The 18,092-nt window shown below is 38.9% G+C and overlaps 1 protein-coding gene across 2 annotated transcripts in view; it reads right to left on the reverse strand.

Moving 5' to 3' along the window:
- ZNF680 (zinc finger protein 680) overlaps positions 1-18,092 on the reverse strand; it is a 54,172-nt gene that overhangs the window by 11,522 nt on the left and 24,558 nt on the right. Inside the window, exons 2-4 of one of the 2 annotated variants that reach the window (XM_011955120.1) lie at positions 14,491-14,617; positions 13,893-13,988; positions 5,372-5,489 (exon numbers count right to left, since the gene is read on the reverse strand). In XM_011955120.1, the coding sequence (XP_011810510.1) occupies positions 5,372-5,489; positions 13,893-13,988; positions 14,491-14,617 (341 nt within the window). The remainder of the gene's footprint in view (positions 1-5,371; positions 5,490-13,892; positions 13,989-14,490; positions 14,618-18,092) is intronic. The other variant, XM_011955119.1, reaches the window with a different exon arrangement.

The following is an 18,092-nucleotide window of genomic DNA, read 5'->3' on the forward strand; positions in this document are numbered from 1 at the left end:
TTAAAGCAACTGGAGTTAAAAAAGACAAAGAGGGACATTATATAATAATAAAAGGCCTTGGCTGGTTCAATCCCAGCACCTAGGAAGGCTGAGGTGGGTGGATCACAAGGTCAGGAGTTCAAGACCAGCCTGGTCAAAATGGAGAAACTCCATCTCTACTAAAAATACAAAAATTAGCCAGGCATGGTGGCAGGCACCTGTAATCCCAGCTACTCGGGAGGCTGAGGAGGAGAAATGCTTGAACCTGGGAGGGAGAGGTTGCAGTAAGCCAAGATCACACCACTGCACTCCAGCCTGGGCGACAGAGGGAGACTCTATCTTAAAATAAATAAATAATAGTAACAATAACAATAAAAGGCCTTGTCCAACAGAAAAACATCACAATCCTAAACATTCATGCACCTAACATTGGAGCTTCCAAATTTATAAAACAATTACTAATAGACCTAAAAAATGTGATAAACACAGTAAGAGTGCGGAACTTCTTCAAAAGCCCACTGACAGACCTAGACAGATCAAGACAGAAAATCAACAAAGAAACAAGGGACTTAAACTATACCTTGAAACAAATGGACTTAACAGATACATACAGAACATTCCATCCAAAAACCGCAGAATACACATCCTACTCAACAGCACGTGAAACTTTTTCCAAGACAGACCATATAGGCCACAAAACAAGCCTCAATAAGTAAAAGAAAATTGAAATTATATCAGACACTCTCTCAGACCACAATGGAAGAAAACTAGAAATTGGCCAGGCGCAGTGGCTCACACCTGTAATCCCAGCACTTTGGAAGGCCGAGGCAGGCAGATCACGAGGTCAGGAGATTGAGACCATCCTGGCTAACACGGTAAATCCCGTCTCTAATAAAAAATACAAAAAAATTAGCCACGCATGGTGGTGGGCACCTGTAGTCCCAGCTACTCGGGTGGCTGAGGCAGGAGAATGGTGTGAACTCAGGAGGTGGAGCTTGCAGTTAGCCAAGGTCGTGCCACTGCACTCCAGCCTGGGTGACAGAGTGAGACTCCGTTTCAAAAAAAAAACTAGAAATCAACTCCAAAAAAACCTTCAAAACCATGCAAATACATGGAAATTAAATAACCTGCTTCTGAACGATCATTGGGTCAAAAATGAAACCAAGATGAAAATTTAAAAATTATTCTAACTGAATGACAATAATGACCCAACCTATGAAAACCTCTGGGATACAACAAAGGTAGTGCTAAGAAGAAAGTTCATAGCCCTAAACGCCTACATCAAAAAGACTGAAAGAGCACAAACTGAGGCTGTAAGGTCACGCTTCAAGAAACTAGAGAAACAAGAACAAACCAAATCCAAATGCAACAGAAGAAAGGAAATAATCAAGATTAGAGCAAAACTAAGTGAAACTGAAACAAAAAAATACAAAAGATAAATGAAACAAAAAGCTGTTTTTTTGAAAAGATAAATAGGCCAGGTGCGGTGGCTCACGCCTGTACTCCCAGTACTTTGGCAGGCCCAGGTGGGCGGATTACAAGGCCAGAAGACTGAGACCATGCTGGCTAACAAGGTGAAACCCCATCTCTACTAAAAATACAAAAAATTAGCTGGGCATGGTAGCAGGCGCCTGTCGTCCCAGCTACTCATGAGGCTGAGGCAGGAGAATGGCATGAACCTGGGAAGCAGAGCTTGCAGTGAGCTGAGATCACGCCACTGCACTCCAGCTTGGGCAACAGAGCAAGACTCCATCTCAAAAAAAAAAAAAAAAAAGAAAATAAGAGAGAAAATCCAAATAACCTCAATAAGAAACAAAATGGGAGATATTACAAACTGATACCACAGAAATACAAAAGATCATTCAAGGCTACTATGAATACCTTTACACACATAAACTAGAAAACCTAGAAGAGATGAATAAATTCCTGGAAAAATAAAACCCTCCCACCCTGAACAAACCAAAAGCAAGTAGCCAGACTGAAATAGTAATTTTAAAATTACCAACCAAAAAAGTCCAAGACCAGACAGATTCACAGCAGAATTCTATCAGACATTCAAAGAAGAATTGGTACCAATCCTATTGACACTATTCCACAAGACAGAGTAAGAGGGAACCCTCCCTAATTCATTCTATGAAGCCAACATCACGCTAATATCAAAACCAGAAAAGGACATGATAAAAAAGAAAACTACAGACTGATATCCCTGATGAACACAGATGCTAAAATCCTTAACAAAATACCAGCTAACTGAATCCAACAACATATCAAAAAGATAATCCATCATGATCAAGTGAGTTTCATACCAGGGATGCAGAGATGGTTTAATACATGCAAGTCAGTAAGTGTGATACACTACATAAACAGAGTTAAAAGTCACATGATCATCTCAATAGATGCAGAACAAGCATTTGACAAAATCCAGCATCCTTTATGATTAAAACTCTCAGCAAAATTGGCATACAAGGGACATACCTCCATGTAATAAAAGTCATCTATGACAAACCCACAGCCAACATAATACTGAATGGAAAAAAGTTAAAAGCATTCCCTTTGAGAACTGGAACAAGACAAGAATGCCCACTCTCACAACTCTTCTTCAACACAGCACTGGAAGTCCTAGCCAGAGCGATCAGACAAGAGAAATAAAGGGCATCCAAATCAGTAAAGAGAAAGTCAAACTGTCACTGTTTGCTAGTGACATGATCGTTTATCTTGAAAACCCCAAAGACTCCTCCAAAAAATTCCTAGAACTGATAAAAGAATTGAGCAGTTTCCAGGTACAAGATTAATGTACACAAATCAGTAGCTCTTCTATACACCAACAGTGACCTAATGAAGAACCAAATCAAGAACTCAACCCTTTTTACAATAGCTGCAAAAATAATAAAATACTTAGAAATACACCTAATCAATTACATGAAAGACCTCTACAAGGGAAACTACAAAACACTGCTGAAAAAAATCACAGACAACACAAACAAATGGAAACATGTTTTATGCTTACGGATGCGTAGAATTAATCTTGCAAAAATGACCATACTGCGAAAAGCAATAAACAAATTCAATGCAATTCCCATCAAAATACTATCATTTTTCACAGAATTAGAAAAAACAATTCTAAAATTTATACGGAACGAAAAAAGAGCCCACATAGCCAAAGCAACACTAAGCAAAAAGAATAAATCTGGAGGCATCATATTATCTGCTTTCAAACTATACTATAAGCTGTAGTTACCAGAACAGCATGTTACTAGTATAAAAATCAGCACATAGACTAACGGAACAGAATAGCAAACCCAGAAATAAACCCAAGTACTTACAGCCAACTGATCTTTCAGAAAGCAAACAAAAACATACAGTGGGAAAAAGAAACCCTTTTCAACAAATGGTGCTGGGGAAAATTGGCTAGCCACATGTAGGAAATAAAACTGGATCCTTATCTCTCACCTTATACAAAAATAAACTCAAGATAGATTAAGGACTTAAATCTAAGACCTGAAACTATAAAAATTCTATAAAATAACATTGGAAAAACCCTCCTAAACACTGGTTTAGGCAAGGATTTCATGACCAAGAACCCAAAAGCAAATGCAATAAAAACAAAGATAAATAGCTGGAACTTAATTAAACAAAAGAGCTTTTTGCATAGCAAAAGGAACAGTCAGCAGAGTAAACAGACAACCCACAGAGTGGGAAAGGATCTTCACAATTTATCCATCTGACAAAGGACTAATACTCAGAATCTACAATGAACTCAAATCAGCAAGAAAGAAACTAACAATCCCATCAAAAAGTGGGCTAAGGACATGAATAAACATTTCTCAAAAGAAGATATACAAATGGCCAACAAACATATGAAAAAATGTTCCCATCACTAATGATCAGGGAAATGCATATCAAAACCATAATGCAATACAACCTTACTTTTGCAAGAATAATCATAATCAAAAAATCATAAAACAGTAGATGTTGGCACAGATGTGGTGATCAGGGAACACTTCTACACTGCTGTTGGGAATGTAAACTAGTACAACCACTATGGAAAACAGTGTGGAGATTCCTTAAAGAACTAAAGGTAGAACTACCATTTGACCCAGCAACCCAACTATTAGGTACATACCCACAGGAAAAGAAGTTACTATCTGAAAAAGATACTTGCACACGCACATTTATAGCAGCACAATTTGCAATTGCAAAATTGTGGAACCAACCCAAATGCCCATCAATCAACAATGGGATACAGAAACTGTGGTATATATATAGGATAAAATACTACTCAGTCATAAGAAGGAATGCATCAATGGCATTTGCAGTGACCTAGATGAGACTGGAGACTATTATTCTAAATGAAGTAACTCAGGAATGGAAAACCAAACATCGTATGTTCTCACTGATACGTAGGAGCTAAGCTATGAGGATGCAAAGGCATAAGAACGATATAATAAACTTTGGGGACTTGGGAGGGTCGGGTGGGGCGGGGGGCGAGAGATAAAAGGCTACAAATAGGGTGCAGTGAATACTGCTTAAGTGATGGGTGCACCAAAATATAAAAAATTACCGCTAAAGAACTTACTCATATAACCAAACACTAATAACCTATAGAAAAATAAAATTTAAAAAAAATAATAAGAATTTGAGACCAGTCTGGACAACATGGTAAAACACTGTCTCTACCAAAAATACAAAAAAACTAACTGGATGTGATGGTGCTTACTTGTAACCCAGCTACTGGAGAGGCTGAAGTAAGAGAATTTTCTAAGTTTAGAAAGTTGAGGATGCAGTGGGCCAATAATTATCACGCCACTGCAAACCAGCCTGGTTGACAGAGTGAGGCCCCAAGAAAGAAAGAGAGAGAGAAAGAGAGAAAGAAAGAAGGAAGGAAGGAAGGGAGGAAGGGAAGGAGAGAGGGGAGGGGATGGGAGGGGAGGGAAGGGGGGGAGAGAGAGAGAAAGAGAGAAAGACAGAAAGAGAGAGAAGAAAAAAGAAAGAAAGAAAGAAAGAAAGAAAGAAAGAAAGAAAGAAAGAAAGAAAGAAAGAAAGAGAAAAGAAAGAAAGAAAGACAAAGAAATAAGTCGCCTGAATGGCTTAAGTAAAAAAGCATAGATTTTAGCATTAAGTCAAATAGGCTGAAAGTAACAAAAATGAAAAAAATCTTATTTCATGCCAATAGTAACCACAATTGGGTGAGATGGTCATCATTATATTATATATAATATGCTTTAAGTCAAGTACTTGGCCAGGCACAGTGGCTCACACCTGTAATCCCAGCACTTTGGGAGTACAAAGCAGGCGAATCACTTGAGGTCAGTAATTCGAGACCAGCCTGGACAAACGATGAAACCCATCTCTACCCAAAATACAAAAAGTAGCTGGGCATTGTAGCACACACCCGTAATCCCAGCTACTCAGGAGGCTGAGGCAAGAGAATTGCTTGAACTCGGGAGGCAGAGGTGGCAGTGAGTCGAGATCACACCACTGCACTCCAGCCTGGGCGACAGAGTGAGATTCTGTCTCAAAAAAACAAAAACACAAACAAATCAAGTTGTAGCATTAATCAAAGACTGATATTATATAATGGTAAGTAAAATGGGTCAATTTACCAGGAATCTATAACTATCATATTTATCTATCTATATGTATGTGTATTAATAACATCAGGTCTCCAAAATATATAAAGCAAATATTGACAAAAGAAAGAAATACATAGCAACTTAATAATTGTAGATATCAAGACCCTATTTTTAATAATAGAAAATTAAGATAAAAGATCAATAAGAAAACAGAAAACTTCGACATTATAGACTGTACTGATTATTTTGCATATAGAGGAATAGCTGAGAGTGGATGATTTATAAAGAAATATGTTTATTTGGCTCACATTTTGGCAGACCGTACAAGAAGTGTGTGCCAGCATCTGCTTCTGGTGAGGGTCTCAGGAAGCTTACGATCATGGTGGAAGGTAAGAGAACTGGACATATCACATGGTAAGAGACAGAGCAAGTGTGAGGTGAAGGAAACGCGTTCTTTTAATGAAGCAGCTTTCATTTGAATTAATAGAGTGTAAACTTTCTGATTACCAAGAGGATGGCGTCATGCCATTCATGAGGAATTTGCCCCCATGACCCAAACACCTCCTACCAGGTCCCACATCCAACATTAAGGATTACATTGCAACGAGAGGTCTGGAGAACATGGACATCCAAACCATAGCACAGACCAACTAGGCTTAACAGACTCATAAAAAAATTTCTCAGTTAAAAGCAACAGAATATATAATATTCTTATTTGCACCTAGTGTATTCTGTTAAAACACATAATGGGTCTTATTAAATTTAACAATAACATCTGGGTGCAGTGACTCATGCTTATAATTCCAATGCTTTGGGAGACCAAGGTGGGAGAATCACTTGGGACAAGAAGTTTGAGACCAGCCTAGGTAACACAGCGAGGCCCTATCCCTACAAATAATAATAAAAAAACAGCCAGACATGATAGTGCATGTCTGTAGTTTCAGCTACACGGGGAGCTGAGGTGGAAGGATCACTTGAGTCCAAGAGGCTCAGGCTACAGTGAGCCAAAATTATGCCACTGCACTCCAGCCTGAGTGACAGTAAGATCCTGTCTCAAAACAATGATGAATAAATCTAAGAACACCAAAATCATACACTGTGTGTTTTCTGACAAAAACTTAATAAGGGCAGGGCACAGTGGCTTACGCCTGTAATCCCAGCCCTTTGGGAGGCTGAGGCGGGCGGATCATGAGGTCAGAAGATCAAGACCATCCTGGCTAACACGGTGAAATGCTGTCTCTACTAAAAATACAAAAAAATTAGCGGCGCATGGGGGTGGGCACCTGTAGTCCCAGCTACTCGGGGAGGCTGAGACAGGAGAATGGCATGAACCCAGGAGGCGGAGCTTGCAGTAAGCTGAGATCACGCCACTGCACTCCAGCCTGGGCGACAGAGCAAGACTCTGTCTCAAAAAAACAAAACAAACAAAAAAACTTAATAAAACTAGGAATTAAAAGCAAAGGAAAAATGGGCAAATCCAAAAATATATGAAAATGAAACACACAGGCCGGGTGTAGTGGCTCAAATGTGTAAATTTAGAACTTCAGGAGGCCAAGGCAGAAGGACTGCTTGTGCCTAGGAGTTTGAAAGTAGCCTGGGCAACGAAGTGAGACCCTGTCTTGATTATGTCTATAACTAGCTAAACAACCATGAAAAAAAAGTATTATACTTCCTGATAGAAAAACATATTAAAAGCTACAACAGTAAAAACAATGTGACACTGACACAATGACATATAAAGAGATAAAAAACAGAATAGACGGCCAGGCGCAGTGGCTCATGCCTGTAATCCCAGCACTTTGGGAAGTTGAGGCGGGTGGATCATGAGAGGTCAGGAGATCGAGACCATCCTTGTTAACATGGTGAAATCCCGTCTCTACGAAAAATACAAAAAAAGTAGCCGGGCGTGGTGGTGGGCACCTGTAGTCCCAGCTATTCGGGAGGCTGAGGCAGTAGAATGGCGAGAACCCAGGAGGCGGAGCTTGCAGTGAGCTGAGATAGCGCCACTGCACTCCAGACTGGGCGACAGCGCAAGACTCCAAAAAAAAAAAAAAACCAGAATAGACAGCCCAGAAAAGAACCCTTTTGTGTATGATCAAATGATCTTTCACTAAGTCGCAATTAACGCATAATAGAGAAAAGATAATCTTTTCAAAAACTAACGTTGAAATCGGTTATCTACACTGATAAAGCTGAATCCTTTCCTTGAACTATATGCAAAGAATATTTGAAATAAAATATTTAGAAATTTAAAAAATAGCTATCTCTTAGAAAAAATATAGGGAAAAACATGACATTGGTAGTGGCACCATTTTCTTAGATACGACATTAAATGCATGAGCAACAAAGAGAAGAAAAGAATAACTGAACTACATTATACTTCAAAATTTCTGCATATCAAAGAAAACATTCAGAAGAATAGTGATGCCTCCTAGGAAATGGGTGAAAATATCTACAAATCATATGTGATAGGAGTTAATATTCAGAATATATAAACAACTATTAAAACTGAATTATAAAGTTGAATAATGACTTAGAATTGGACAAATAATTGAACTAAATTTTCATCAAAATGATACAAATGCAAAAAAGCATTTGAAAGGATACACAAAAATACTAATTTGTAGACAAACGCATGAAAGTCATGATGAAAAACAGAATCCTCTCGCACCCATTATAATAGCCACTAAAAGTTTTCTAGAAAACACCCAGTTGATGATGCAAGGAAAATAAAATCCATGTTAATTGGTGCAAAACAAGGAAGCAATCATTATTGACAAATGTTATAAATGTTCCTCAAATAATTAAAAATCGAATTATTATTAAATGCAGCAATCCCACTTATGGATCTACATCCAAACTATGCAACGCAGGACCTGGAAGACATATTTGAACATTTATGCTTCTTGTACCAGCATTCACAAAAGCCAAAACATGGCCAGGCACGGTGGCTCACACCTGTAATTCCAGCACTTTGGGAGGTCGAGGCAGGCAGATCACCTGAGGTCAGGAGTTTGAGACCAGCTTTGCCGATATGGTGAAACCTCGTCTCTACTAAATATACAAAATTTAGCCAGGTGTGGTGGCGGGTGCCTGTAATCCCAGTTACTCAAGAGGCTGAGGCAGGAGAATCGCTTGAACCTGGGAGGCAGAGACTGCAGTGAGCCGAGATCGCACCACTGCACTCCAGCCTGGGCGACAGAGCGAGACTCCGTCTCAAAAACAAAAAAAAAGCCAAAACGCTGAAGCGATCCGGGTGTGGAATATTATTCAGCCTTAAGAAAAAAAAACTTGGGAGGCTGAGGGAGGAGAATTGCTTGAACCTGGGAGGTAGAGGTAAGACGAGGTGGCACCATTGCACTCCAGCCTGGGCAACAAGAGCAAAACTTCGTCTCAAAAAAAACAAAGAAAATCTTATCCCATTTTAATAAAAATGTTGAGAGAATTATCTCACCTAAAATGAGCCAGTAACAAAATGATGGCTACTGTATGATTCTACTTCTATGAGCTATCTTAAGTAGTCACACTCATAAAAACAGAAAGTGGAAGGGTGTCTGTCAGGGCCGAAGAGAGAGTAAAATGGGCAGTTGTTACTTAATGTGTACTGAGTTTTAGTTTTACAAGATGTAAAACTTTTAGAAGTATTTTACCTAACAGTGTGAATACACTTAACATGCTTGAAATGTACAACTTTTATTCAGACAGGATCTCACTCTGTCACCCAGGTTGGTGTGCAGTGGCACAATTATGGCTCACTGTAGCCTCAACCAGGTTCAAGTAAATCCTCCCCCATCAATCTCCCAAGTAGCTGAAACCACAAGTGCATACCACCATGCCTGTCTTTAAAAAACGTTTTTTTTTTTTGTAGAGACTGGGTCTTTATATGTTGCCCAAGCTGGTCTCCCAATTTTGGGCTTAAGTGATCCTCCTGTCTTGGCCTCTCAAAATCCCTGGATTATAGATGTAAGCCACCACCATGCCTGGCCCTGAAATGTACACTTCAATGAATTTAAGATGGTAAATTTTGTTATATTTTCACAATTTTTTTAAAGAAAAACTGAAAAAATACAGAATTATGTATCTTTTCAAAAATTATCTTCAAATCACAAAAGTGTTTCTCTCATGCAAAAGAAATATATATTCATCATTAAACACATGGTGAAAAGAAGGCGATTTCCATGACTATTCACTTAGAGATGATAGGACAACCACTGAAAATCAGCTAAGAAAGAATATATACAAAATAAGCCATAACCAAAGTTGAGGTCATATTTGTAGATAAAAGCACACACATATATAAACTAATTGTGATAGACATATGGCTGATTTACCTTTTTTTTTTTTTGAGATGGAGTCTCACTCGGTTGCACAGGCTGGAGTACAGCGGCACGATCTCAGCTCACTGTAACCTCCGCCTCCTAGATTCAAGAGATTCCCTTGCCTCAGCCTCCCAAGTAGCTGGGACTACAGGCACCCGCCACCACGCCAGGCTAATTTTTGTATTTTTAGTAGAATGGGGTTTCACCATATTGGCCATGCTGGTCTCGAACTCCTGACCTTCGATCCACCCACCTTGGGCTCCCAAAGTGCCGGGATTACAGGAGTGAGCCACTGCACCCAGCTGATTTATCTTTTAATTAAACCCCATTTTGACTTAAAGTTTATAAACAGAATTGCAAAATGTCTAAATATATAAGTAAAACAAAAAATCACAATAAACTGATGTTTAAAAACCTACACTAAATAAAACACTAATATGGAACTGCAAAACAGTAACTAGAGAAATGTTTACTCACAAAATCTGGTTTGCAATATTTATGTACCATTAAAAAAGAATTTGTCTAGATAATTACAATATTTGACTATGTGTACTCATGGAAAGCAGGTATTTCAAATCATTGGCATGCGCTGTGTTGCAATAAAATTTCAGAAAAAAACAGTATAATTATAAATAAAAGATTCTAACAATAAATTTATAATAAATAAAAATTTAAAAGAAATTAGTAATTTTTTTGTTTTAAATATATGCTATTCTTACACAAAATAAAACTGCTGTAATTCAACCTTAGAAGCAAAACAATAGTCTTGCATTGCTAAATTTAAAAATTATATATTTTGCAGAATATGGTTAGCACTTCTTATATATAAAACAAATGCGGCCGGGCGCGGTGGCTCACGCCTGTAATCCCAGCACTTTGGGAGGCCGAGGCGGGTTGATCACGAGGTCAGGAGATCGAGCACATCCTGGCTAACACAGTGAAACCCTGTCTGTACTAAAAATACAAAAAAAAATTAGCCGGGCGTGGTGGCGGGCGCCTGTAGTCCCAGCTACTTGGGAGGCTGAGGCAGGAGAATGGCATGAACCCGGGAGGCGGAGCTTGCAGTGAGCCGAGATTGCACCACTGCACTCCAGCCTGGGCAACAGAGCGAGACTCCCTCTCAAAAAAAATAACTTAGAAATTAGTTATGTTGTTATTTAGATATATGCTTAAGAAAGTGGATGAAAATACTATAATTCCTGTTTGCCTGCAGCAAATTTAAATTTATAAGTAACATCAGCTATATCATGTAAATTCTAGCATACTGTCCTAAATGTCTGAACCTAAAGTACAGAAAAATTTGAAATAGAAAATAGAAAGTAATATATAGGGAGAGTGACATCAGTAAGATGGATAAATAAAAGGTTCCCTATTTGCTTGTCATCCCACAACAAGAAAATTTATCAGCCATCCCTGACAAAAATGCGTTTATGTGAGCCATGGCTCACACCCGTAATGGCAGCTACACAGTACATTCAGGTTGGGGAACTGCTTCAGGCCAGGATTTCAAGACCAGCCCGGGTTATAAAGCCAAAACCCATCTCAAAAATAAGTGCCTTTAAGAGAGCTTTGAGATCCAGAGAAGGTGTTGTGAAACTCTGCTACAGTCTAAGATTAAGGAGCGTTCTTTTCAGAAGGCAAGCCCTCACTCAGGTGGAAAAATACAGGAACCCTGTTCTAAGCTACAGACCAGGAAATGGCCCACCAAATTTAGTCCCACTGAGAATTCTGAACTTACTCTCTAATCATCCCAAACTCCTCCCAGCCACAGACTGGGAGAGACCTGCCCTCCAGAAGCCTGTAGGAAGACACCCATTTATAGCCACGCAGGCAGGCCTGCAGACCTTGTCCTTTACTGTGGTTTCTGAAGCAGTTTAATGACTCGGTTCCAGCTCCCTGAGCTATAGTTCATGGCCTGTTCTGCCTATATAGGAACCCACACAGTGATCTGATAAAACCTCTTTGATACTCAGTGAAAGCCATACTCATCCACATTCTGATATAAGGCCCACCATATATAGACCCAATTACGAAAACCTGCCCTACTGTTTGCCCTATAGAGCAACATCCAGATAAATATTTAGTCTATTCCAAAATATAATGGAAATTACAATTACCCAAGCCCCCGTTAAGCCAACTAAAGGTGAGCCCTAGTGCAGACCCAGCAGCCTTGTGATCAAGCTATACCGCTCTCCACTACAAACCCAGAGGGCATCTCATCACCCTGAGAACCCAACAAAAAAAAAATCTTTACCTCCTGAAACCAGTTTATAAAAACTTAAAGAGGTGTTTGCTCCTTTAAATTCAGACACCAATGCAAAACTATATTGTACCCACTGTAAATACTTTTAACATAGAACTGCAAGTATGTGGCAGAAGAATTAATCAAAAAGTTTTAAAACTCATTGAAATTGGCCGGGCGCGGTGGCTCAACCTGTAATCCCAGCACTTTGGAAGGCCGAGACGGGCGGATCACGAGGTCAGGAGATCGAGACCATCCTGGCTAACACGGTGAAACCCCGTCTCTACTAAAAAATACAAAAAACTAGCCGGGCGAGGTGGCGGGCGCCTGTAGTCCCAGCTACTCAGGAGGTTGAGGCAGGAGAATGGCGTAAACCCGGGAGGCGGAGCTTGCAGTGAGCTGAGATCCAGCCACTGCACTCCAGCCTGGGCGACAGAGCGAGACTCCGTCTCAAAAAAATAAAAAATAAAAAATAAAAACTCATTGAAATTGAAGACAAATGAGTAAAAACTTGCTGCTTATAGATCATATGCTCTTGTATATAAAAAATTATAAACTATACTAAAACCTGTTTAATAAATACACTAGGTAATTTGGCAAAATATAAAATTAACATACAAGTTTAAGTTCCATACACTTAAGCAAACTGATTAAGAAAACAATCTTATTTATAGTAGCATTAAAATAATTTCTGAGAACAAATTTATACAAGGAGGTAAAAAAATCTTTACAATAAAAATATATTAATGAAATACATTAGAGAAGAGGCAAATAATTACATTGTTTTGAGACACAGTCTCTGTCACACAGGCTGGAATGCAGTGGTGCAATCTCAGCTCACTGTAGTCTCCACCTCCTGGGTTAAAGCAATTCTCCTGCCTCAGCCTTTTGGGTAGCTGGGATTACAGGCACCTGCCATCAGGCCAGGCTAATTTTTGTATTTTTAGTAGAGATGGGATTTCACTCTGATGGCCAGGCTGATCTCAAACTCCTGACCTCAATGATCTCCCTGCCTCGGCCTCCCAAAGTGCTGGGATTACAGGTGTGAGCCACTGTCCCTGGTCAACACAAATACATTTTAAAATACTTTATGTCTATGGACTGAAAGCATAAATACTGTTAACGTGCCATATTATCCAAAATAATCTATGGATTCAATGAACTCCCTATCAAAACTCCAGTGGCATATTTTTACAACAATGAAAAATAAAATCCTAAAATTTATATGAAACTACAATAAACTTTGAATAGTCAAAGCAATCTTGAGGAAAAAGAACAAAGAAGGACATTATACTTTATAATTTCAAACTATATTTCAAGAGTATCAAAAAAAGACTAAATAAAAACAAGACAAAGTGTGCAGAAAAATGAACCCAAAAAATGGAAAAGAAACCACTAATCATACACATTTCAGACATGATGTAAAAAGAGAACTTAAAAAATAACAGAGTTTCTCAAAATTTTGCAGATATTTGTGTGTCCCTAAAACAATGGAACATCAGTCAGGTTGTGCAGTCTCCTATAAGCCACAAAGAGGATCCTGGCTCACAGTAAACTTGAAGGAAGATCACTGATGGGGAAGTAGAATTTTTAGAGAATTTAAGAGGATAAGAAAGAAGATGTCCCTATGTGAGAACAAGAGAAAAGAAACTGAGCTTCCCAGAAACTACTTTCTCTGGAACATAGCTTCCCAAATTCCATGTCAAGAACTGACTTTCTCTTTGACCTTTGGACCTCTCATCTGCGTCATCTGTTGTATTCGCTATCATTCTCACCTACCTGGGGGTTTGGCTACCATCTCCTGTCTCTTCCTATTCCATGGCTCTTTTCCTTGCTCCAAACAGGTTATCAGGTGAGGCTTAGAGACAGTAATACCTGTTTTATTAAAAATAAATAACATGAATCTTGCTCATCTTCTCCAATTACTGACCTACTAATGTGCTCAGTAAAGAGAATGTCATAGCATATTCTAGTAAATTAATCCCAAATTACTAATTTATGAGACATTTCTAAATAGTGAAAAAATACTTAAAATTTGTAGGTCTTTAATTTCACTAGCCAGTACTACTGAATCAAAAATTGGTGGTGGCAATTAAATTTTAAGGTGTGGGCAACAACATTTTATGCCATCACATTTCTGTAATTACCACTAATCTAAAGTGAAGGATACAGATCAGCTCAGGAATGTGTAAATTTCAGGTCAAGATGAAACATAATAAAGAAATTTTCTTTCTACACGGACAAATCTCAAAGGTTTTCTTGAAAACAGGGATCTGAAACTCATTTATGCAAAGCACAAATTACCACAAGTTATACAAAAACAGAGAAATAAAACCTTTAAGGCATATTAGGAATTGTGTGTTGAAGTTATCCTCACCCAGGAAGACCAGGTTTCGGTAGTTCTCAAACATCACTTTCCTGTATAAATTCCGTTGTGCAGTGTCCAGGCATTGCCACTCCTCCAGAGAGAATTCTATGGCCACATCCCTAAATGTCAATGGTCCCTGAAAAACACACACACACACATATATATTTACTAAATAACCATGGGCAGAATTTTTATTTTGGCTCAAGGCAAAGTAAGACAGTATAGAAAACTGATTCTGACTTAAAGGAGTGACTAAAATTATACAATAAATTTAAATACAGAAATATTATCTAATGTATTATTTAACTCAGATAACAGAACAGCATAAGATCCACAACATCAGTGTATATATACTTTTTTTGAATGAAAAAGTATAAAAGGACATGAATACAAACGTGTAAATTTTTGAGTGGTATATTTATATCATACACAACGAGTTGTATATATTTTTCAGATGGAAAAGACATGTTGAGTTAGAAGGTACATCTCAAATTTTAATGTGTACAATAAACTGAAGATCTTATTATGCCGTTTTTTTTAAAGATCTGGAATAAAGTTTGAATTTCTGAATTTCCAACAAGCTCACCAGTAATGCCAATGTTTTTGGCCCAAGAATAATATTTTGTCAAACATCCACTAAGTACAAGAGCCTGCATTGGCCGGGCACAGTGGCTCACGCCTGTAATCCCGGCACTTTGGGAGGCTGAGCCAGACAGATCACCTGAGGTCACGAGTTCGAAACCAGCCTGCCCAACATGGCGAAACCCCATCTCTACTAAAAAAAATACAAAAATTAGCCGGGCACGATGGTGTGCATCTGTAATTCCAGCTATTTGGGAGGCTGAGGCAGGAGAATCGCTTGAACCTGGGAGGCGGAGGTTGCAATGAGCTGAGATTGCACCAGTACATTCCAGCCTGGACAACAGGGCGAGACTCCATCTAAAAAAACAAACAAGAACCTGTGTTTTTTCCAGTTTTTCTGGCTTGTAAATAAAGATGAGAGCCTTCATCTTCCAAAGACATATATGCAAATAAAACCTAAGAAAAAAAAGGCAGCTGCCCAATCAAATGTGCTAATTTATGCACATCAGCTGCATGAAGATACTTACTAATGAAGAGAAAAGTAATTAACTCTATAAAAAAAACACTTGTCAGAGAGCTCTTTAGCCAAGTGAATCATTAACATCAACTGCACTGGGAACAAATTTTTATGATGTGCTGATGCACAAAGAACACAGCATCACTGCTGGAATACTGCTCCTGAAAAGTAAATTATAATCTAAATTTAACCATAAAGAAACATCAATTTTATGCAAAGTTCAAAATACAGATGTCTCCTATTTACTGTACTGTTACTGATTTTAAGTAGTCTTTCTTCAGCACCCTAGAGAGCAGGAATCTCCTAAAAATTTTTTCAGAACTTCCTGGGTAATAAATGCCATTCTGTTTAAATAAGCATGTTCTTGGTCCTTTTCTGTATAGAGCTAATGGAGAACACAGGTGGATCCTCAACATTACATGTTCTTTTTCTTTACTAAGGACCCCAGCTTTTCCCCAATAGAAATCTTGAGTATCCACACATTCCCGTAATTCAACAGCTACAAAGGAAATATTTTTAATATTGCAGATTATAAATTCATAATGAGAATTCTGCATGGCACATTAGAAGCCACAATGCAGAGAATATAAAGGCGGCTCTGGTACATAGGAAAAATATTTTTCAGAGACCCTTGACTATTATAATGAATTTTTAAAGTAATTGAAACTAGCTCATTAGGCAGGAAAAGATCAAGGAGAGAAGTAAAGGTTTGCAAGTACCAAACACATGGTATTCCAGGAGGAAGAGTGGACACAGCTCTTGATCTGAGACAGGTTTAAGTAAAAAAAAAAGAACCAATTCTTCCTCTTTCTCCTTTTTTGGAATTCCTTCTCAGATGAGATTCTCTGGACAAATTACACTTGTATCTTGAGAACATGCCTCTAAAGGTATCAGCACCCCCTGTTTACCTGCTACCACCACACCCATAGGCAGAAAAACCGAAACCTGGAGAAAAAGTCCACCCACTTCTGTCCTTTATACAAGAAGGGATTCAGGAACAATGAGACACTCCATGAAGATAAAAATGTAAGTTTCTTGGCCAGGCACAGTGGCTCAGGCCAGTAATCCTAGCACACTGGGAGGCCAAGGCTGGTGGACTGCCTGAGCTCAGGAGTTCGAGACCAGCCTGGGCAACACGGTGAAACCCCATCTCTACTAAAATACAAAAAAATAAGGCGGGCATGGCAGCATGAGCCTGTAATCCCAGCTATTGAGGAGGCTGAGGCAGGAGAATTGCTAGAACCCGGAAGGCAGAGGTTGCAGTGAGCTGAGATAGTGCCAATGCACTCCAGCTTGGGCGACAGAGTGAGACTCCGTCTCTTAAATATATATATTTTCCTTTTCCTGTTCTCAGGTGCCCTCCCCTGGCACAGATACCACCAATTTCTGCTACAATAATGGCAATATGGGCCACACTGACCTGTCTCTATCAAACCTGAACAGAACAGACCCTGTGACCAACCCTGAATGCAAAGGTGGAACTTAACTCTCATGAATGTATCCTGAACCCCTCATACTTGACTCTGTCCTCATTTTAAGAGTCACATGAGGCCCTTACTTAGAACAATATGGATGCTTCCACCCAGAACAATTAACAGAACCTGTGGAAAGGGCACAAGTAAGATTTTTTACATTAGCCATGTAATCCTAATTAGAAGCCTGGGCTGATAACCACTTAGCTAAGCATTGCCTCTCAAGCTTTAATGAGCTTATAAATCACTTGATCGTTTTGGTCCCACTCTATGTAATGTGATTCTGCAGGTTTGGAAAGGGTCCATGAATGGGTGTTTTAAACAAATCCACTGTCAATGCTGATGTTGCTCTTCCTGGGCTCATTATCAGCATTAGCTGGAGAAAGCAGGCACAGCACAGACTCCCTTAAACTCAGCACTCTCATCACAACACAAAGACAACCAATCTCCATCCTCAAGTATCATATTCTTTGCTGGTCCTTTAAAGTTTACAGAGGAAACAAAAGGGAACAACGTTTGAATGAATCTGCATTCGGAAAACAACATGTACACATGCACTAGCGTAACGTTTATTAAGCAAGTGCTATGTCCTCAAGTGTTACAGAGCATTGTGCTGGGAAAAATACATTATTTGATTTAATCTTCATAACACCCTGGGAGTTGGTACGAGGTGTTCAATAAATCTCAGGATAAAGAGCCCAGGATTTTTATTTCTTCTGTTTCTCTGTCATTGATTTTTTTTTGAAGATGTATAAAATAAAAGCTAAATATAGACAGATGAGAGGGATACAGAAAAAAAGTTTAATGCAGTTTAGAAAAATGTTTATTGTGTTTATATTTACCTTTTTGTGGCTTATGGAGCAACTACTAAATCTGCAGTAACAGAAAACAAGTTGCTACATGGAACATCTCAGCAAGTCCTGGTTTTGATAAAAAAATAAAAAATAGGGCCGGGCGCGGTGGCTCAAGCCTGTAATCCCAGCACTTTGGGAGGCCGAGACGGACGGATCACGAGGTCAGGAGATCGAGACCATCCTGGC

This window comes from Colobus angolensis, unplaced genomic scaffold (genome assembly GCF_000951035.1).
Source record: "Colobus angolensis palliatus isolate OR3802 unplaced genomic scaffold, Cang.pa_1.0 Scaffold395, whole genome shotgun sequence".
Taxonomy (NCBI): Eukaryota; Metazoa; Chordata; class Mammalia; order Primates; family Cercopithecidae; genus Colobus; species Colobus angolensis.